Source organism: Cornus florida, unplaced genomic scaffold (genome assembly GCF_030987335.1).
Source record: "Cornus florida cultivar Cherokee Brave unplaced genomic scaffold, ASM3098733v1 CherokeeBrave_3.0.0_Hap2_Chr11, whole genome shotgun sequence".
NCBI lineage: Eukaryota > Viridiplantae > Streptophyta > Magnoliopsida > Cornales > Cornaceae > Cornus > Cornus florida.
This window is the reverse complement of record NW_026775581.1, coordinates 122,255,565-122,278,108: the sequence shown is the minus strand read 5'-3', so window position 1 is coordinate 122,278,108 and position 22,544 is coordinate 122,255,565. Positions and strand designations below refer to the sequence as shown.

Here is a 22,544-nt window from a genome sequence, read left to right as displayed (position 1 = left end):
TCGATATTTTTAACCAAAATTTACTTGGTAATTGAAAATAATATGAACATGTTCTAAAGTATTAACTTTTTCTTTAAGAAAAATTAATATTAAAGCATAAAATAATATTTATTTATTTATTTAAAATAGCGAAACTAATTTTGGCATTATACATAGGCTAATCTATTTCCTTCTTGGTGCTAAAAAAAAAAAAAAAATAGGGGACAAATTAGGGATGAAGTGGCAAGAAGGGAAGGCCCGTGAGATGTAACGTCTGATGAGTGGTAGAGACATTAGTGTCTACGTTCGGTTTTTGGTTTGCTCTCACGGGAATCCAGCCACCCTCTCACGAGCTTCTCTCTCTCTCTCTCTCACACACACACACACACACATATATATATATAATATGTGAAATATATACTAGTATGGTAACAAACACATATGATGGACTAGATGTTAACTGAAATGTTACGGCTCTACACGTTTATCGTCCTATGCATATCAGCATCCTTGCGTTCAGGTTGTTTCAGAGATAACGTCCTTTGGGCGGTTGTGCCATGTCAGGCAGAACAAGAGACTTCCAACCAAGCTTCATTTGCTTCTGAATCTCTGATCATCAAGACAAATTTTTTAAAGTGACACCCATATCCCTAGTAATCATATATATTCAAATGAGAATATATATACTATGATATATAAAGTATATCATTATATTGCCAAAACCTAGGTCAAAAGTTACTGTTGTATTTTTCTTGTAGTCTTAATTAACCCTCTTAGCATTCATATTGATTAGTCTTTATTTAAGAAAAAAATGACGGTAAGACACTAAGCATGAAGTAAGGGGAGTTTAACCACAAATCAGCACAGATACAGACAACAAAAATGATAAGTAATTCGAGAGTTGAACACATGATGATATCATTCTTCACTTTTATAAATATGTTTGCGGCTTTCGAACTCTATCTCCATCACAACTCTATATAGAATGCTTGCAATTCATAATTTTTGAACTAATGCCAGTTTATGATTAATGCAAAAGCTAGCACTAAAATAGGTTATAGATCAATCTATGCAACTAGGTTTAAGAAATTCAAAAATTTTGCTTTTCATGATTGGACTTCGATCATACCAAGTCGGCAAGTCCTTTAGTTTAAAACTCTAAGAAAAATGCAAGAAATTAATTATTAGAATTAAGCAACCGAAAAAGGTGATAAACATAGGAAAGGAAAGTAAATGGAAGTAATTGTCCACTCTCAAAAGAGAAAGGAAAGGGAAAAGAGTCAATAACAAAATATAACTGAATATAAACAAGGGACAATCAAGATTGTTAAATTCCAGTTAGTAAAAGTGTAAAGGGAAAGGGCATCTTTTCATTCATATACAAGGGTCTAATGTACATTTCCTTCCTCTTCTCTCACTTGATACTTTGAAGATTCTGAATAGAGTTATGTCTAGTCAAAGGACTACTAGCTTAATAAGGATATAACGCTAATTTTTTAATGAAACTTTGAATACCCTGAAGTATTTTTTTTGAACTTTATAGGCCTTCTGTCTTGGTAAAGTCATTTTATGTGCAGTAATTTAAATTAATGAAAATGATAATTAGGTCGGTAACTTTATCTCCCATTCATAAACATAATCAAATGTGTTTGACTTCTGAACACAGAACACTCTTATAAAGTTATAAGGCATTGAAGGATTTTAACATTCTCCTTAATTCATGAAAAGTAATTACCATTCAATCTCATTTTAATATAATGATTGCATATATATAATAGTAAGTTAAAATTAAGGGTAAAACTTGTGCACTAAATAAATTAGATTAGATTAATGGCAAAGTTGGTATTAGAGTGGTGGTGGGGACTATTTCACACGTGTGAGGGTGTTTTTGGACCATATATGTAAAGTGAGGTGGGGTTAAACTTGGTTAAAAGGGACATTACATGGGAAGGAAGAGACAAAAGTACTGCTGTGGGAAGCAGCTACACTGTTGCTGTTGCCTCACCACTACTGTCTACTGGACTGAGCAATCCTCCACCCCAACCCTACCTACTAGTACTCCCCTACTATGTGCCTGCTGCCACTGCCATTCTCATCAGATTTTAGTTATAACCTATATCTCTCTATCCAATAATCCACATAAATCCAAGTTTGTTTCCCTCCATAACTACTATATATGACACCATTAATTAAAGCATCGTGCATGTTTCATATATCTATCCATCTCACTACAACTTGATGCATATTATTTTTATTATTACTATTTTATTATTATTATTATTTTTTTAAACTTTTTTTTTTTTTTTTTTTTAGTTTTAGAAATCAAAAACTTAACTAGATGAAAATGAGATGCATATTTTTTTTTTTTTTTTTTTGAAAATTAAAATGATAAATTTGATTAAAGCAAAAGATACAGGTTAGCAATAGCTAACCATTACATGCAAAGTACAATTGGAATACTAGAGTTGATTATGATGTGATCCTCCCATACATGCATGAGTCCTCATTATTCATTATCATTTAATCAAAAGCACATATATAACAACCATTTATATAGATATATGAAGGGAAGTACTTTTATATATATATATTTGTTTTATTGTAAGTGTGGATTTCTATATGATTAAATTCTTCTTCTTTAACTTTTGACTACATGTGGATCTCTCTGTTCTGCCAGATCACTATCAGATCATCTATTTTCCCTTGTCTCTCTGCTCTCTCTCTCCATATGGATATATATACAAGACCTTTTTCTAGTGAGATCTGCCCCCCTCCCTCTTCTCTCTCTCTAGCTATCCCTTGTTGCTTTATTTATTCTATCAGATCTATAATCTATAAACGCAGCTTATTTTCCTACATGCCAAGTTCCTTCTTGATAAAGATCACAAGAACCCATCAACATCCCTCCAATATCTTTCAAACCCATGCATGAAACCATTGAATTGAGCATCTTTGCCTCTGCAAAAGGAAACTGAACTACCCCAGACAATACCAACAACTTATTTTCTCTATCCCCCACCTCTCTCTCTCTCTATATATACATATATATATATATATATATTTTTCTTTAGGGTTTTGTTTGGATCATAGTTGTCCAGATAGAGAGTCTAGTCTATATATGATGTCCCCAGATAATTTTCCGGCAAAGCCGGCCTCAAAGGATGAAAGCCAAAGCTCCGGTGGTAGCCGAAAATCAACGTTGATGAGGCCACCAGAACAAGTCCTCAAGTGCCCTAGATGTGATTCACCAAACACAAAATTCTGCTACTACAACAATTACAGCCTCTCTCAGCCAAGGCATTTCTGCAAGACATGTAGAAGGTACTGGACAAAAGGAGGAGCTCTGCGCAACGTTCCCATAGGCGGTGGCTGCCGGAAAAACAAGAAGACCAAATCATCCTCCAAGCTCTCCGGCGACCCCACCGACTCCGGTGCATCTTCAGATTTCGGTACTGGATTGAAGTTCTTCCCAGCTGGTCTCTCTCCTCATGCCATGGACTTCCAGCTAGGTGGTCTCTCTTTCCCTAGACTCCATCACTCTTCCATAACTGGTACTGGTTTTAATTATAACCAGTTTTCTTCATTTGGGGACATTTCTTCAACTACTACTCATGCACTCCCACTCAGTCCTTGTTTTGGTAACATCGATTCCTCAGCAACTTCTGGTCCTCTCATGGGCTTCAATTTTCCTCTATCTTCTGTACTGAAACAACAACCAGATCAGCAAGAACATATGGGTGGTGGCTCCATGAATGTTCATAGTAGTCTTGCATCTTCTATAGAGTCCTTGAGTTCAATCAACCAAGACCTGCACTTGAAGCTTCAGCAACAACGATTGGCCATGCTTTTTGGTGGAGAGAATCAGAAAGAGAGCAGTGTTTCTTCTGTTCCTCTCGAAAATCAGTCTCAAAAGCCACAATCCATTTCGTTTCACAACCTAGAGATTTCATCAAAGCCTGATCAGGTTTGTGGGGTTGGTAATTCAGGAAAAGAAAGTACTGCACCAACTGTTAATCATATAGCAGCAACTGAGTGGTTCTTTGACAACTCTTATGCACCACTGAACCCCAATCCAAACAACGCCAACGTCAATGGCGGAAATGAAAGCTCAAGCAACTGGAATGGGATTCAAGTATGGAATGACTTGAATCAATACAATGCATTGCCATAGTTTAAGGAGGATCGAGATCGAGGTAGATAGACCTAAGGTCTTTTGCTAGCAAAGAAACACGAAGTATATGAAAATATATGATAGAATCATCCATACCCATATTAGATGTAACTTTTGTTCTTAGATGTTGTTGTATGCAGGTATACAACATGAAGTTGGGGAAAAAAATTTATGTTAATTTTCTTTTCTGCTGTTGGATTTTGAATTAGTAATATTATGCAGATCAAAACAGTACTAGTTATTAATGTTGTTATTGTTGATGATGCTGATGGATCAACATGACTATTAATTGTTGTTTATGCAAGAATCCCAAATATGTAACGGTAGTTTGGAATATGAGACTATAGTACTAGAATATATATGTATGATCTGTTGATTATTAATTGTAGATAGTATATGCTAGTTTGGAATATGAATATTAGAATATCTTGTAAAGTATCTCTTCTATAGGGCTTCAATCTTTTTGGGATATGTGATGGATTTTATAGTGTTATATATAATGAATGGTGTACTAAGTAGAATATCTCTGATTTGTTTTATATTGAGTCGGTATTCAGAAGTCTCACTGTCTTAGTGTCTCTCTCTATCAGGAACTGATCCGCACACTGCTCAGTCACTGAACAATATGAAACACACCAGTAGTCCTGTAGCTGATGGGTAAGGTCTCACTTGCCTAGCCTTGCATACCTAGCCTGTTGATCCTACTCTCTCTCCCTATATATATATATGTGTGTGTGTCTTTCTCTCTCATTGCTTAGGGTTTTTGTAATAATTAGTTGCTGTGTGGTGTGATTTGGTGGTGTCTGAAAAAGTGGTGGTTTGAAAGTGTATTGAATGACAGACTGTCAAACATTTGAATGACTGAGGAGGGAAGAGACATAGATGGCATCTAATGCTAATGCTTAGGGGTTCGTTGTTCTGTGTAATATTGCTGCAACAGAAAAAAATTTCTTTTGCTAGTAGTAGCTTTTTCGGGTGTTGGGTTGCGAGCCCATCCTTGCTAATTGCTACATTCTTCACTTTATTAGAGAGAGCACAGTTTAAGTTTCTGAAAATGCTTTAATTTGTCCATGTACTGTTCATTCTTTTATTTAATCACAGAAGAAAAATGTTTTCCCATAATGATCAAATTTGGATTGTAGTGTTTAATTATCTTTCTTTTTTCTTCTAAAAGTACATGTTCACTTCTCTCTATACTTCTATTTCATAGTCTGATTAAGTATATATGTTTAGATCAAAACTTTAAAGTAATTTTAACTTTAATCTATTTTACAAGTTTATAGTAAAAATATTTATTTGATAATTATATGTAAAACTTGCGACCTTATGAGTGGTTATTAAAAAATATCTAAATAAACAAGAAGCAGGTGTATGATTTACTTGCGAATGTTAAAAAGCAAATAATGAGTTTATGGAATTGAGTGGTATCACTTACCCAAAAGAGAAAAAAACTTTTGGTATATCTTTTTCTCCTCATGATTTTTCACACTTAAAATTTTCTCCCCTTCCATTCTTCCTTTAATTTTTTTTTTTTTTTTTTTTTTTTAAATTGAGAGTAAAATCTAGCTTTCATTTTTAAATTTATCATAAGTGGAATACTTTCCAATATTAATCGAAAGGTTTCTGTTTTTTTTTTTGGGAAGGTTATAAATCGAAAGTTTTGATGCAACAAATATTCTATATTTATATACATGTATATATATAAGTGAAAAAAAAAAAAAAAAAAAAAAAAAAGAAAAAAAGAAGAAGAAGAAGAAGAAGAGTGGCTCTAAAATATCGTATCTATACTTTATGTATGCCTTATTGTGTGATAGAGAGAGAGAAAAGAGATATAGAACCCGTTATTTCTCTATAAATCTCCTACATGCATCTCTCTTGATCAGTGTTAAGTAGTTTATACTAGTATTTCGTGCTTGTACCCACAGTAGTAGCTCACACAGCTTGGGCACTTCAGCCAGACTGCTTTATGGAGATACCAAGTCTCTCAGCCTGTAACAAGCCCAACCAATATAGCAAGCTCTCTGTCTTCACCATCCCCTTTTTGCCTGCATCTGTCCACAAAGCTAGCTCTTTGCTACATCCACCAATAAATTAACATGTCAATACTCTCTCTCTCACACAGACACACAGCGCTACTCTATATATTGCATAGGAGTTAATGATAAATTCACCTATTATAGGTTTGCTTGGAGTTAAATGGTTATATATTGTACACTTTCACTCGCCTTTTTAGGCTAGGACCTTATCTTAATTTTACTACAAAGTTTTTAGACGGAAAATAGGAACTAAAGCGTTTTCCTCAACTCTCACTGTTATCCTAAAACTCATGGATAAGCTGTAAATTTAAACATCCTAAGTTTGTCCGACTCTTGAATTATTTATCATTTTTCTTAAAAATATTATCATCTCGATACTATAGTGTTTTAATTAATTAGCATGCCCGAGGCATGATTAATATATTAAACAATAATAACAATCAAAGAAAAGAGCAAAAGACTGATATAATGGCAACATCCCATCTTGCTTAGAAAAGAAAAACGTGGACAAACTGTTTTTGTACGTTAAGCATTAAAACCCTATCTTGATAGCTAGAAAGAGCATTATGTGAGAAAGAAAATGGTTGCGAGCATCACAAGGACTCCTTGATCAACTAGATTTAGAGCCCTTGAATCCGTTTTTCATTTTGAGTTGTGATACTTGCGTAGTCCGATAATTAGACACATCCTATTATATTTACGTAAGTTGGGAATGATGTCATTGGATTTTCCCAATTTTTTTCATATTTATCTCAACATTAAAGCAAACATATACGCCTTTTTGTCTAGGCCCGGACTCGAACCTCAAGTTATACGGCTAGTCCAAAAGCCCTTTGATTATTTGATCTTTCATTGTTAAAGTGTATAGGTAGAATCCCAAAACATTATACAAGGGGTTAGATCTATTTTCTTGTTTTTCATACTCTTTATTTCAGTTCATTCCTTATTTTTAATCAAACATTTCTTTTTCCCCAAGTCCTCTATAGTTTTGTCTCTATGACCTTGTTAAAAGTTTTACAATCATTAATCTTATGTGTTTTGTCCACTAATTAAGAATGGTAACTTTTTTCTTTTTTGCTAGGTTGGTCCTCCGTAACATCTCATCTTTTATTGTCGGTCAGTAAATTCTTCTTACTACAATAATTACACAATTGAACACACTCATTAGTCATTTCACAACTGTTTTGTTGAATGATATATAGATATATAGAGAGAGGAATATGTGTGGCTCATATTAAGAACTGAAGGGCATGAGGTCGCGTGATTAACGTGATAGAATCGCTGGAAGACAACTTTTGTTACACTGAATGTATGTGTGTGTATATATATTGTCAACTGCCAATTACATCCGGCAAGAAGTTCATGAGCCATAGATATATATACAAGTATCTGTATCGTATTACAACTCATCTTCACCAATATTCTCTATACCTACAGTACCTCATCAACCATCCAACCAATATGCTGTAAAATTTTAAATAACCAAAAAAAGACTAAATTAAATGTTTTTTAATCAATATGAATTTTTCTGATTTACCCCAAAAAAAAAAAAAAAAGAAAAAAAAAAGATTTATTTTTCTGTGGTAGTCTTCTTGAATCCAATGGATCTATTTGAAATAATAATAATCATCTTTCTCGTTTAAAGTAGATAAAATTGATCACTAAAGAATTCTCTATATTTAAATGAATGCTACTCAATTTAATGAATTTCAAGAACTAAATGAATATGTAACTGGGACTTCTCGATTTTAGGAAAATGCAAATAATTTTTTTTTTTTCTATAACTAGGGTGTCTGGAGCTTTGCCCTGACTAATTCAAGGGACCCATATAAGGCGACACCCCTATATGAATCGGATAAAACTCGGATTATGTCCGTAGTCGTGACCCCAAAAAATTAATGAGCCTCTAGGGCCCAAGCCTTCCTCTAGGCCAACCCCTTGGTGTTTCAAACAGAATTTTATTTATCTTGGAAAAAGTGCATGTGCCTTACATCAGTTCTAAATTCAAATTCATAATTAAAAAGTTCCATTTACATCGAATCAATATTGAAGCAGTAATTATTCGATACAATGTTGATTTGAAAGAGAAAGATTGGAGATGCACATAACATTTGATATATATATATATATATATATATATATATATATATATATATAATTTTATACAAAGTAACTAATGGACAATTAAATAATATTATAACTTCTCTATCATCAAAGAGAAGAGAGGAGTTTCAATGTCAAATGTGTATGGAGTAGAGGTTTAGATTTTAAATTTATTAATTTCATCTAATTGAATTGAAATTCAACCGTTATTAATTAAATATGGAAATCATAATGATTTTTCAAAAAAAAAAAAAATATTCATCATTGGTTGGAAGTATTTATATTATTTTATTATGGTAGTCCAAGATACTCAATATTTTCTCGTAAATGGATATATAATTGAAATGAACAAGAAAGAGACATATATATATATATTTCAACTAGAGTTGCTCCAAAACTCAACCAAGCCTCCGAGTGAGCAAAACAAGGAGTTACCCCATTTTGTCGATACATACGTATGTATGTATATATATATCAATCAATCAACGTTTGAGATGAGGGTAAATGAGGGTAATGGGATGGTATGTGTTTGGTTCTTGCCTTGTTTTGTTGTGTGTATAATTGTGATGACGCTGTTAACTGTTGTGACCAAGAGACAGCATTGGTAGCCGAAAACGAGAAAAATGTTGTGATGAATGTCACTTCTTTTTGGCCGCTTTCTTCATCTTCTAAATAACACATCCCCGCACCCACACCTTCCACCAGCCACCCTCATCATTTCATTTTTAGCCTTTTGTTGATATATATATATATCCCTTACGTTTCAAAAATTATGTTTAGAGAGAAAATTTAATAAAAGTAAATATTTTTAAACACTGTTATTTTGTTGCGACCATCGCAACACTCACGGGTTATTATTTATAAGGTTGCCATGTAAACAATCGCAACATGCACGAGTCAATTGATTGTGGTGGTAAAATTTACTTAATAGATAACCTACGATTGGAAAATTTTGGGACTACAGTACCTTCGGGATATTATAAAACTTTTCCACAAACAAATACTCCTATAAAATTTCCATGTATATATATATCTTATCTTAATGAGAAGCATGCATTCACTTTGTGTTTTGTAGGGAATTGAACATGATGTTGTGGCCCGAATTTAATTGGAGGGATTGAATTTTGTGTGAGACCAAGGAGTTTGTGGCAGCGACCCCGAGAAAGAAAATTTTGGCCCTTTTTTCGATTACTGGTCGCGGAGAAAATGATTTGGAGTTGGATTAGTGAGAACAGAAAATCTCAGAGAAAGAAAATGAGCAAGAGCTAGGGTTTGTTTGGGACTTGAACTTATAATTTCCTGTATTTCGCATGGAAAAATTACTTTTAAGGCCGAGGAGATAGAAAAGTTTTGATTGGTTATTGTATGCAAAATATAAGGAAGTAAGGCCCTCCACTCATACTTTCTTATATAGTTCAAATATGACAAATCAAAATTCACTATAAGATTTTGGCTTAGAAATAACTTTCGTCCAATCTTTATCATAAATGTAAACACAACTTATATTGAGCCACGCTAAATCATTGTACTATTTTTACTTTATTTTATATCCTAATTTATGATTTATTATTATTTCGTTACATTTGTGGTAACAGACCTTCATATCATTAATCTACAAGGTCTAAAAGTCTCTTCATTCAACTATTAGTTTTTCTCCCTCGAAACACACCTCATGGCAATTTGAACAATCAGCTTTTCCTTTGTAAGGTAGATGATGAGATATGAGTAAATTACCTCTTGGATTCAACGATGATGGAAGCAGTGGGAACTTTGCATTGTCTACATGTATATATATATAGTTTCTATGATCAACAAATCACTTTCACACAACACGTTAAAAAAATATATTTATCTTGTCTGCAACTTAGTCCACGCGTCTCAAATAACCGTCCAATCTATGGAGTCTACTCAAAATATTTTATAATCAATGCTGCATGAATTTTGGGTTCATTTAAGCGTTGAGAAGGAAATCGATAAAAAGGTGTGTTTATTTACCTAGAAAAAAAGTATATAAAGGTGTGAAAGAACTGTTAGGTTTTTTAATCGTGTTTTGCTTGTAGCTCATTTTTGACCAAAGTTAGATGTGTTAGGTTAGTGAAGACCAACTCCAATCCTTGAAGGATTTAGGCATTAATTGATGTGGACTTTTGCAACTTCATAAAAATATTATCAGTAACAACAACTAATAATGGTACTATATGTGATAAAAGATTAATCGGTTTATTTAATTAGAACAAACTCAACCAGTCACACTCATACTCATACATAATATAAGCCCTCTTTTTTAAAAGAAAGCTGTTCGAACGTCAACGAAGATATGAGTATGTATTTGCTTAACCTTCAAAATATATATATATAATTTATCCAACAACAACTAGTCCACGTATAATACTAAAATAATTATATGCTAAAAAAAGTATCAGAAAAACTATTGTTTCATTTATTTATTTTTTTCAATAAGAGGAGAGGAAAAAAATAAACATTGAGAAGAAATCATATGTGCTTATTTGAGAAAACAGTATCGTCCAGGCCTACAAAACTTACAAGACCATATTTGATGTAATTATCAGCTTCACTGATTTTTTTTTTTCACAGAGTGATATGTACCAAATTTCATCTTAACCTTGGTTTTGAAATTTCATTTATACACCAGCATCTAATCCCATACACAAATTAGACCATAAAATTGTTTGGTACAACCACAAAGTTGATATTGTCAAGTGGTGAGAACATTTCAATTATGAAGGCGACTTGTGCAAATCAGTTATTCCATACAAATTGGGACCTTTGTAAAGAAGAATCTGGAAAATACATTTATACATAAACTTCAGAATATGTTTAACAAGAAAAGCCACTTGCATGTATGTAGCCTTCTAAGAGTATGAAATCACTTGTATCACTAAATTCTAAGTAAAATACAAGTACACAGTGATAAGAGTACTATAAAAAAAAAAAAAAAATTTAAAAAAAAGAAAAAAGAATACATTGCAATATGATGTTGAAAGTAGGTGGCTTCTTTTGGTATACTCCACACTATCTTGACCAAATCCTTTTCTTGCTATCCCTCTCCTTGATTCCTTGAACCTGATCTCTGCTAGTTTTGTTATGAGCAGAGGAGGGCCTTTGAGCATTTGTTAAAGGCTTGGCTGTTCTAGTAATCCTCGAAAATGGTTTAGGTGGATCAGATTGCCTGCTGCCCTTGCTATCATTGAGGGAAGAAGTTGATATGTTCTCTGTTTCGCTATTTTTGGATAGTCGCTTCCTTCTAACATTGTGAAGGGAGTCATTCCCTTTCAGCAAATTAGACCCTTGACTCATCCGGTGGTTTATTGAGTTTGAATTCCTTAATATATTGTGCTCAGCCCCGTTAGTGATTTCATCTCTTACGTGGTGGCATTTGCTTTCGAGGGGGGTGGTGGCAGTGGTTCTTGTTGAAGCAATAGAATCTACAGTCCTGTTACATTCCAACTGTTGCTCTAGTTCCTTCACTGTGTCTTCAAGCTCCTTAATCTGCCATAAAAAGTATTATAATAGAATCTGCTAAATTCTCTTTTGTCTATAAAACTCATAGACTCAACAAGTTTTTGAATCAGTTCAGTGTCACAAAGAAGTCAAAAGGAATCAACCAAAGTATGTATTTGAAAAAATTGGGCAGTCCATGGTACCCATAATATTTACTGACGAATTTACTCTGAATAACTGGTATTAGGAACTTTAAATTGTCCAACGTATTTCTCTGAATAATGGGTATTGGGAAATTTCACAGGCAGAAGTTTAGAGAGATTAAAGTAAAAAGAAAAGAAAGAAAGAAACCTTCAAATTAAGTAAGGAGTCTGAGTTATGTTCCTGCTCTTCCAATTTACCCTCAAGCTCCTTAACCTGTAACAATGAAGAAAACAAATTGTTTAGTGTAGCTGCTACCCCATTCACATCATCAATAAGGGAAATTACTTTTTCAATCACAATTCTGGACAACCTTCTGCTGAAGAGTGATGGAATGAGATTCAAACTCTTGCACTTGCTCTCTCAGCTTGTTTTCAAGATCCTTCACCTGGTTAAGAATTACAGAAAAATAGCCAGTTAGTTCTCTAATTATTTCTCATTGTTAATAAAATTTAAAAGATCGGTATCATTCAATACAACAGCATGGACACGAGAAACTAATGTGTGGAAATACCTCTCTTTTTTTATCAAAGAATATAGACACTAGGCAAAACTTACATATCCAACTTTCAAACATTAAGATAGGGTTCAAGCGTACCACCCAACTGTAGCCCAGTTGGGTGGGGGTGTGAGTTTATTTGCTAGGGGCAAAAAAATAAACATTTCAAGCACGGATGATTTGCCAATCTTCGTAAACATAGTATGCGTAATTCTACATTCATCTACATGTAATTGGCCATGAACTATATAACCTATCAAATAAACAAGTTAAAAAAGAAGTTTGTGATAATTACCTTCTGTTGGTAGGTTGCAGATTCTAAGTGCTCTCGCTCTCTAAGTTTGTTCTCTAGCTCTTTGACCTTCAGCAGACATAAGAATATCATTAGGACTGCCACTTTTAGTAAAGAAAACAAAAGAAGCAACTATCAGAATTGGCATGAGAGTAAGGCAACCTTTTGTTGCAAATTGGTGCAAATTTCTTCCCTCCCCTTCAATCTATCTGAAAAATGCAAGAGTTGCTTCTCTGACTGGTTGTGCAACGCTGTCTTCAACTCGAGCTGGCCTTCGATTTCTTTGATCTTTTCCTGTTGAGTTTTGTAAAGCTGATCCTTGCCACTGGCCTTGCTTTCTAGGCTGTGTAAGCTGTCTTCTAGCTTCCTTAGGGATTCATCTTTGGATCTGGATTCCTGCCTTGCTTTATCAAGCTTCAGGGAATTCGTGAAAGAAATGGTAAATAAAGTGCTATACTTACTAGAAAATATATCTTAAGATATGAAAGGAATTTATATTCGCATACTCCAATTGAACTTCAAGCATACCATCACTTTCATCTTTTGAAGCTCACTTGTATCAATTTGCCTTTTTGCAGGACCCAACTCAATCCCTCGAACCCGTGTTGCAAAATTTAGTGAACTCAAAGTCTCACTCAAGTCCTGCTCCGAGGGGCTGATTTGCACAAACATTAAAGTTTTGGAGTCACCCCCTGCAACATACAACAGATTTAAAAATAACAGAAACAGGTGAAGCTAAGCAAGTATGAAATCTGTAGTGTGCCGAATCTGAATTGACATCCATAGTGACAAACAGCTAATTAGATGGATATATCAGATTTACCTAATGAATCCTGAAGCAAATGTGTCAGCTTAGAGTTCCTGAAAATAATGCAGCAAGCAAGGAATGGTCAAAATACAAACACTGGTGCAGGAATAACAAGCAAGCAAGACTAAAACTTACCTGTATGGAATGTGACTGTTTTTAGCTGCTAAAGCAGAAATAACATCGCCAAGCGCTGAAAGTGATCTATTGATGTTTTGAGCTTCCTTGAGCCGATCTCCCTGCACATCAGTCTTTGCAAGCCTCTCACTGCCTGCCAGATCCACTAGCCACAACTTGCTCTTGGTGCACTCACCATTCATCAGGTTCTTAGATGTTACCATTACACAAAGCATGCTGATAGAAATGGAAAATATTAAAAATGAAAATTAGAAAGACTATTGTATCATTAATCTAATTGTTAAAAAAAAAAAAAAAAAAAAAATTCCCTCACACACACAAAAGAGCAAAGCAAAACCAAACAAGAAGCTAAGATCAAGTAAAAGTAAAAGAGGGAAGAAGTTGTGGAACTCATTACCAGTGAGAACGGCTGCTATGCTCATTCACATTATTGGATCCAACAGCCCGGGCACTGCTTCCAACGTGCAGTACATTCCAGACTTCCTTTATGTTCTCTACTTTTGCTTCCACTATCCCCGGGACATTATGAAACCCTTCAGAAGCTTGCTTTATCTCCAACCTAGTATTGCACCCAAAAGAGAAATTTCAATAGGTATGAGTCTCTATCTCAGCCAAGCTAAGTCACCCTTTTACCTACAAACTTGGTTGAGTTTTACTATAAGCAAGCACATAAAAAATAATACGGTAGTATTACTTCTTCGATGGTGGTGATGTAGCCAGCAGGTCCCTGATATGCTCGTTGTAGACTTCAAGCACACTTACAGATATATCATAGGTAAAAGTTTCACTTCTTTCTTTAGCAATTCTAAACAATTCCTCAAGGGTCCTATAATTGACTCCTCGGTTCTGCAGAGTACCCTCCATTGTGAACGTCTTGCCCGTTCCAGTTTGCCCATAAGCAAATATACAGACATTGTAGCCATCCAACACAGAGATCACCATTGGTGAAGCATCGCTAAACACGTCAGCTGATGAGGAAAACCAAAACTCTCAGTACAATCTTCTAAAAATGATGATAGTGAATCCATCCATTTTGTAGTATTATATAAAATATTAGATACCCTGATCATCTTTTGGTGTGTAAACTCGGTCGAATTTAAAGGTCTTTTTGGTAGAGCCACCACTCACGATCCCAAGTTCTCCATCCTTGGCTGCATCAAAGTCTACAATGGTTGCATGCCGAGCTGAGACCTCCACCTTGCTTAATGGACGGCACCGGCAAAATACCCTGATATTCCCTGATATTCAACAACTATAATGAGTGCCTTTTAGGTTATATTCTCCTAATAAAACATAAAAGACATGTCATTACAATATATAGATATAAAAAAAATTAGTCATGCCTTTTGCCTCCTGAACTTGGTTATAGAGCTTCCTTCTCTTTACTTGCTCTTCATTGTACTTCACTTTAAGATCCTCACACTGAGCAACTGCAAAATGATTCAATGCAGATGTGTAATGCATTATTCAGATTATGCAAAGTTAAAAGATCAAGTTATCATCAACCTTACCTAAGGCCTGAACTGCAAATACCATTTTATTCAACTCAGGAATTGAATCGGTACATTCGTGTGCTTCACGAGAGAGCTGAGAGTGCTCCTGTCTCATTATCTGCTTACCATATTAAAGGGATATGTAATAAGAACTGAATATACAATTAAAATATATGTGTGTGTGTGTGTGTGTGTATATATTACCTTCTGCAGGGAAAAGAAAAAAGATACAAGAAACAAATGAGAATGTAGAGGAAATTACATAAGATACCTTTATTTTTTCCTCTAAATTTGTTATTGCTGCAGTCCAGAACTTCTTGTCACGCTCATATCTACTAGTAATATTCATCAGGTTCACAGCTTGTTTCTCCACAGTTTGATCTAGAAAAGGATAAAATATAGAATAATCAGAAGCATTCAAGATTTATAGAATAGATAGACCACCAAACCATCACAAGTTCTTATATATTGTCCGAGCCACTTTTTGGGGGTGAAGCTAAAACCTTTATTGACCCTCACTTTTATTGATACTTTCAATACGTCAAGTATCAACTAATTAATAACATTATTTTATTATTTTATAGCATCTAAAGACGCAACTTCACTACAATATATTTTTATGACCAAAAATTTGACAAAAGCACGTATACTAATGAATACAGAAAATTACAGACATACAATCCCAAACAACAAAATTGATACAATTCCAAATAAAACCTCAGGTAATGATTTAATAAAAACATAACATTTTTTTTCTAAGAATCAGAACTTTAGATAAATTAAACACAATTAAAATAACAGGTTGAATGCATGTGTGTGTGTTGAATGCATGTTTGTGTGTGTGTGTGTGTGAGAGAGAGAGAGAGAGAGAGTACAATTATAACTGATATTTTAGTTATTCAAACTTAATTTCTTATTTATTTATTTTTTTCAAAATTGAAGATTGACTCCCGGCATTTACTTTTTGAATGATTTATATGCATCAAATTATAATGTTTTCTGATAATGTTATATAGGTCCCGTATCTTCTAAATTTCAGTGGTTTCAGTTAACCCCACTCAACACTTGGTAGCTTCGCCCATGCATATCTTAGAATAATACTAGGTATACCTGACCAGAAAATGCTAACAACCCACCTATGAATTTTCCTATTATTATATGTTCATTAACCACTTTAGACTGGCCCAAAGATTTTTACATCTTTTAGTAAATAGGAGACAAAGGGGATAGTGCAAGAACTAAGATCCCCTTCCATTCTAATTTAAAGATATCGACATGTTTACTTCAAATAAGGAAAATACGGAACTCATTTTAATGTCATCTTACCAAGAGAGTATGTCTGGAACAACTTATTGTCAAGTTCCATCCTAACCTTCTGTAGCTGATCATTTGCAGCATCCAAAGACATCCAAGCTTGATAACATTCATCTGTCTTGTGCTTGCACTGGGTACTCAACTCTTGTATCCTTTTCTCGTACTTGGCCGTTGATTTCCTTTTCATGACTTTCTTCTGCAAACCCAAATAGTTAAAGATTATTTTTACCAACAATCCCAAAAATTTAAAATATTGAAGTTCCATGTTGATTTGAATCATACCTGAGCTGAAGGTACTTCAATAGCAGCAGAACAGTTGTTACATATAAGATATTCATGCGTCACTTGTGGAGCTGTAATCAAGTTAACGAAGGGTAAATTAGAAAGTGCTAGTAAATATTCTGCTCCTTACGTATAGAATGTTTGGGACAAGAAAAGATACCCGGAATCTCTGGTGCTTTCCTTATGCAGATTCCACTAACCATTGGGCTTCCATTGACCCCTTCGAATCTTACTGAAATAACACCATCATCTTTAACAGAGACTCTCGAGTCAACTAGCTGCAATGGCTTGTTGGCTCCAACAATGGAGAAGATATCAAAGTCAGACAGAACCTGCCATAATTTCAACAAAATGAAACTTCTAAATACGGGACATAACCAAACACAATATAATTATAATAGAAGTTTTTTTTTATTTTTTTATTTTTATATATATATAAAATTGACTTGCCTTCTCATCCTGCATGTATACATTGAATACCCTCATTCCTTTAGGCCCATACGTGTTTATGATCTCCACAAAATGAAGATCAACATAATATTTTCCAGGAGGTAGATTGTTGAACCGGTAATCAAAGTTCCCTAATCGTGCTGACTGGTAAATGAATGGAAAATCACCACCCTCAGTTATATGCTCCTCGGTTTGGAAGACATCTCCCCCATGAAAGAAGTTATCAGCCATAAAGGTCATATTGGACTCTACTTCCATTGAAGTCACACCGCCAGCATTTACAAACAACAAAACTTCTTCTGCTCCAAGAAATCGATGCAATAAAGAAAGCACTTTAAGGCTTACACACCAAAAGAGCCCCACCAATAAAAATAAGTAAATAAATAAAGCTTAACACTCTGAAGCCTCCATATGGTTCTAAAGAAGACTGAGCGACAAAAAAGAAAGTCAGATGAAGATTTATAAATGTGGTCATTTTTAAGCATCTTCATTCCCTTTTTCTAAATGAATGGAGCCTCAGCCTCTGCTTGGTTACCAACAAAATTGCAGAAGGAAAACTAAACTAACAATTCACATCTATTTTGCATTACTTCATTTTTCTCAACAAAGCCAAGTAGATGTTACAAGGAACAGTTTTGTGGACTTCTTTTGATTTCTAGGGTTCCATTTTCCACCCTGTAAAATCTATATTTCTCATTTCTCAACCAAACAAATTCACATTTAAAAATATTAACCCTCAATGGCTAAGCCCTTCAATCCAAATAAAACCCGGTTCATTCTTGAGAAGGTAAGAACATTTTATGTTCTAAATCAGCAAGATGTTATTATAACACTCAGAACCTACTCAAATGACCAATGACACAACAACTAAATTTCACAGAAATAACCTAAATAAAACCAAATATTGCCACACTTAAAATAAAGGAAAAAAAAATGGGGAAATATTGCCATAACCTAAAACAGTATAAATTCTAAGGTTTCAGGCATGAAATAACGTAAAAGACAAAAATGTCCAGAAACACTACCGAAATTTGGTGAAAAATACATAAAAGCACCACAACATATGCAAACCTGTACAATTGGGCTTCATGAATCCGTTTGGAACTAGACTTGAACCCAAATTGCAAAGTGTAGAATCAACCAAAGTTTCATCGTCCTCCTCCATGGCGGAATCTTTGTGTTCTTGATCCAAAGGTTCCTTCCAACCACAAACCCTAGAAATAGAGGGGTCCGAAAATAGGGTTTCAGGGTCTTTGCCAAATCTGTTGAATTGGGCCTCCATGACGGAATCTTGGTGTTCTTGATCCAACGGTTCCTCCCCACCACAAACCCTAGTAACAAAGGGATCCGAAAATACCGTTTCAGGGTCTTGGCCGAATGTGTTGAATTGGGCGTTTTCCATGAAATTAGGAGTCTTTTGTGTTTGGAAGATGAGAAGATCTTGAAAAAAAAAAAAAGTGACAGGAAAGCTCTTTAGCAGCAGAAGAGTGAGGATTTGGAAGAGAGATGAGAGGGGCAGAGTTTCGTTTCTTTTGCTTGTGTTGGAATTGAGTGTTCAAATTTCAATTTTCAAGACCGTTGGAAAAATGACCGTTGCCCCTTGTGGGCTCACTATTTTCCCAAATATATACCTCAAAGTCAAAAAGCTATCAAGATGACTCACACAACCTTTGTCGAGGAGGTGAGTGAATAAACATTTTTTGTGCGTGGACTTAAGTTGGTAAAACAAAGTACCGGCTCTGGTATTTGCCTATTTGGTGACCCAATGGCCACAATATAGAACACATTTTATAAATGATTTTTTTCAATAATAAGTTTATATATATATATAAACTTTAATTTGAGTTTAAATAGGCAAATTAATTTGAGTTTATAATAATAAGTTTACTTGCAAAAAAAGAAAACTTTAATTTGAGTTTTGATTTAAAACTTTACTAAAGTAAGATCTCTAATGCTATAAGCACAATTAGAAAAGGGGAGGTGATAAATGCACTTTACTTTTAATATGAAATGACATAATTGAGTTTTAATAAATCCATTTTACTTTTAGGCTCCGTTTGTTTCGACGTAAAATATTCTTTTTGAAAAATATGTTTCTTCTTCAAGTATAATATTCTTTTATTTTTACTTTGTCGGTGTTGGACAAAGGTCTACATTGAGTAAGGGTGACAATTCGTGTTTGTGGGCCGTGTTCGTGTCGTGTCGATTTAAAGATATTATACTAATAGGTAACTCCAAACTCAACCCATTTAATAATTGTATAAAAAATTCTCAACACTAACCCAACCCGTTTATTAACAAGTTAACGTGTTAACTCGTTTAATGACCTGCTTATCAAAACGAGACATTTAATATTTAATCAAATACTAAATAATAGAAGAAAAAAATTGCCACAATTAACCCAAATTTTCAAAATAAAAAGAAAATCATAAGACATAAATAAGGATTATGTTGAAATGACTTAATTATCGATAGTAATTGGGTTTAAACAGGTAACATATTACATAGGTCATATTTATGATTATAACATGTTGAGTTAAATGGGTTATAAACGGGTTATACGAGTTGAACCCCTCAACCCCAACCCGACACGATTAAGTAAACGAGTTAATCGTGTCGATCCTTTTATGATCCAAACCCGTTTGTGCTAAACCCAAACATTTTTAAGTCGTGTTGTATTGTCGTATCGTGTCGTAATTTGCCACCCCTAACGTTAAGGTTGAGGTGTAATCCATCGGAGAGGACATATAAAATAACTTGTCAAAAATTGATTGATAAGTTATTTTTATTAAATTTTAATAATTTTTTTCTTTATAAATATTTACGACAATCAAACACCCGAAAATTAAAAAAAAAATTTCTGAAAAATATTTTATATCCAAACAAATGGAGCCTTAATATTCATAAAAAGTGAAGATTAAAAATTGCTCTAAATTGACCATAGAGTAGGGAAAAGATGAATAGTTACTAAATTTAACTTTTAATTACAAAAAACAGTAACGTACTATTGGAATTTATTATTAAAATTACCCCCTTCACACATTAGACACTTTCGTACTAATATCTCTAGCACACAATACCCGTCCCTTCCTCTCACAGGAGTCTATTTCTTCCCTCCAATTATCCTACTGTAAACCAAAATTTCCCTACCATTCTTGTGGCAATAAAGATACTTTAACATTGCGTCAAGAAGGTTCACTATATTTTTATTTTATTTTTATTCTTAGAAAATGTGTATCGGCCTTATAACATGCACACTATTTAAGTCAGGAGTGCGATTCTAAAGTAAGATCTCAAAATGACAATAATTTACCTTTTGAATCTCTATCAACGTCACTAATCAAAGTTCACTATATAAATATATATACATATATAACTATTGACCTAATGGATGAGATGACTGCACTTGAATCATAACTCACCTAATTCAACTCATAGACAATGACATGAACCGTCTAGTGATGCCTAGTTGGTTGATGAATGGCTTAGATATGCATGATTGGTGATTTAGATCCAAAGTTTGATGAGATATGGAGAATTAGAGTTCAGAATCGCATCCTATTTATTTATGTGTTTTGTTTTGATTTTGACTTCAAGGTTATATATATATATAAATTTAGGCCTGATGTGGATAGAATAACCTGAGTTTCGACAATCAAACTCTGGACTGTAGTTTTAGATTAAAAGCCCAGCTCAGATTCATGGGCCTCGTGGCAGCTCTCTCAATCATTTGCAAAGTGGATTCTATTATTTTTTTATTTGTTTTTTCAACTATTTAGAACACATTGTATAAAATAAAATTCAATTGACTTTTTAGATGGAGATATTAATATTAACTATCAAAGTTAAACAAAATTATTTTACAGGGGCCTTTTTAGTGATTATTTAAGGGTAATCTGGTAAAATCATTTACTTGCTTATTACAATCTGTTTACTTTATTCTAAGAGGATGCATTGCCCCCCTCTGTGAAATGCAACCATTTGCAGTCCTTTACAGCTATTATAATTCAATATGTTTTTTTAATCAATAATACCATGAGGGAATGTGCATGAAGCTTTTACCTCCTCCCCTACAAAAAAAAAGTGCCTAAAGCTTTTGAGATGCGTGAGTTTGGCCGAATTAATTGTTAAAAAATAAATAAAAGAAAAGAATTTAGGAAAAAAAAAAATTAAAGAAAAGAATGTTATGGGTCAAGGGTTAATTATTAAAGGGGAGGAAAAAAGAGAAGGTGTAAGACTTGAACACAAGTTCTTGGATACTAAAAGTAATCCAATCACTTAAATAACATGACACTTGTAATGAATTGTAAGAATTAAAATTCATTTTTTCACAAACTTTGTGCTGTACTTTTTTTTCTTTTTCATTCTTTTGTTTTTTGCATTTCCATTGAGGATGCAACAGAATTCAACACAATTATATCCAAAAGGTGACATCTGTGTAAAATTGATGCAACACTTATCTTAAAGATACTAAATCAACATGCAATAATGGCCAATTTTATTAGTAAAGTACTTTTGTTTTATGTTATGAGGATATATTTTTTTGGGTGTTATTTTAGTCACTTAAATCTAAATTTACTTAACCCATCAAATAATTATAAAAGAGGGACGTTTAATATGGAATGGAGGGATTATGATACTATAATTGAGTCATGGGATATAAATGGCCTAAAATTTTGCCAGTTATATGTTCATATTTGGATTATAAAAAAAATTAATGATGAATAATGCTCTTAAGAGACCTTCCTTGTAAGAAGAGTCACAACTCTCTATAATTAATCAATTTCTTATTTTTTATTTTTTTAAATTTATAAAAATTTAAACGATTCATTTAATACATCTTTTTATTCAAGGGTTAAAATAGATAGCCCATTGACATTACTCTTCAATGAATGTATAAAAAAATGGTAGACGAATATTATAAGTGTACTAAAATGGTATTTATCAATCATGTTAACCAGACAAATAATAAATTAAATTCTTGTTAAATGAAAAATAATCATTTTTCATGATTTTTGAGTGACCAAAGATGGAAAAAAGAAGTGAAAATACGTCATTTCCAAAGATTGCAGACCAGAGACGTTATCTCACATTCGGGTCTCCACATAAATAAATGTAAAATTTATATAGTTGGGACTTCTTAATGTCATCATTGCAAACATAAATTAGAGGTAATAAAATGACTAGGACTTTACTTAAAAAAAAGGGTAAAATAAAATAATAATAATAAAATAAAATAAAATGGAAAGAGCACTGCTATTGGTTAAAACCTCACCAATAGACTCGTGACAAGTCACCAATAGCATGAGCTGCTGCTAA

The 22,544-nt window shown here is 33.5% G+C and overlaps 2 protein-coding genes across 2 annotated transcripts; one reads left to right on the top strand and one right to left on the bottom strand.

Annotated features, from left to right (window-relative positions):
* Window positions 1-2,732: 2,732 nt before the first annotated feature.
* Window positions 2,733-4,486, top strand: LOC132284235 (dof zinc finger protein DOF5.7-like). Its single transcript, XM_059786320.1, has one exon. The coding sequence runs from the start codon at window positions 3,098-3,100 to the stop codon at window positions 4,148-4,150; it is 1,053 nt and encodes a 350-aa protein (XP_059642303.1). The 5' UTR covers window positions 2,733-3,097; the 3' UTR covers window positions 4,151-4,486.
* Window positions 4,487-11,033: 6,547 nt separating this feature from the next.
* LOC132286028 (kinesin-like protein KIN-14R) lies at window positions 11,034-18,852 on the bottom strand. Its single transcript, XM_059788282.1, has 19 exons — window positions 18,297-18,852; window positions 17,226-17,524; window positions 16,936-17,107; window positions 16,776-16,846; window positions 16,506-16,689; window positions 15,451-15,560; window positions 15,198-15,297; window positions 15,030-15,116; window positions 14,748-14,924; window positions 14,381-14,654; window positions 14,084-14,245; window positions 13,687-13,902; window positions 13,567-13,604; window positions 13,272-13,435; window positions 12,906-13,157; window positions 12,747-12,812; window positions 12,266-12,340; window positions 12,103-12,168; window positions 11,034-11,799 (listed from the first exon to the last, which is right to left on the bottom strand). The coding sequence occupies exons 1-19, from the start codon at window positions 18,625-18,627 to the stop codon at window positions 11,323-11,325; spliced, it is 3,321 nt and encodes a 1,106-aa protein (XP_059644265.1). The 5' UTR covers window positions 18,628-18,852; the 3' UTR covers window positions 11,034-11,322.
* Between the last annotated feature and the right edge of the window lie 3,692 nt (window positions 18,853-22,544).

Coding starts and splice junctions, on each gene's coding strand:
- LOC132284235 (XM_059786320.1), top strand. CDS start 3,098: ATGATGTCCCCAGATAATTTTCCGGCAAAGCCGGCCTCAAAGGATGAA.
- LOC132286028 (XM_059788282.1), bottom strand. CDS start 18,627: ATGGAAAACGCCCAATTCAACACATTCGGCCAAGACCCTGAAACGGTA. Junction 17,108..17,225: donor TATACATGCAGGATGAGAAG/GCAAGTCAATTT, acceptor AAATTATGGCAG/GTTCTGTCTGACTTTGATAT. Junction 15,298..15,450: donor ATTTAGAGGAAAAAATAAAG/GTATCTTATGTA, acceptor TATGGTAAGCAG/ATAATGAGACAGGAGCACTC.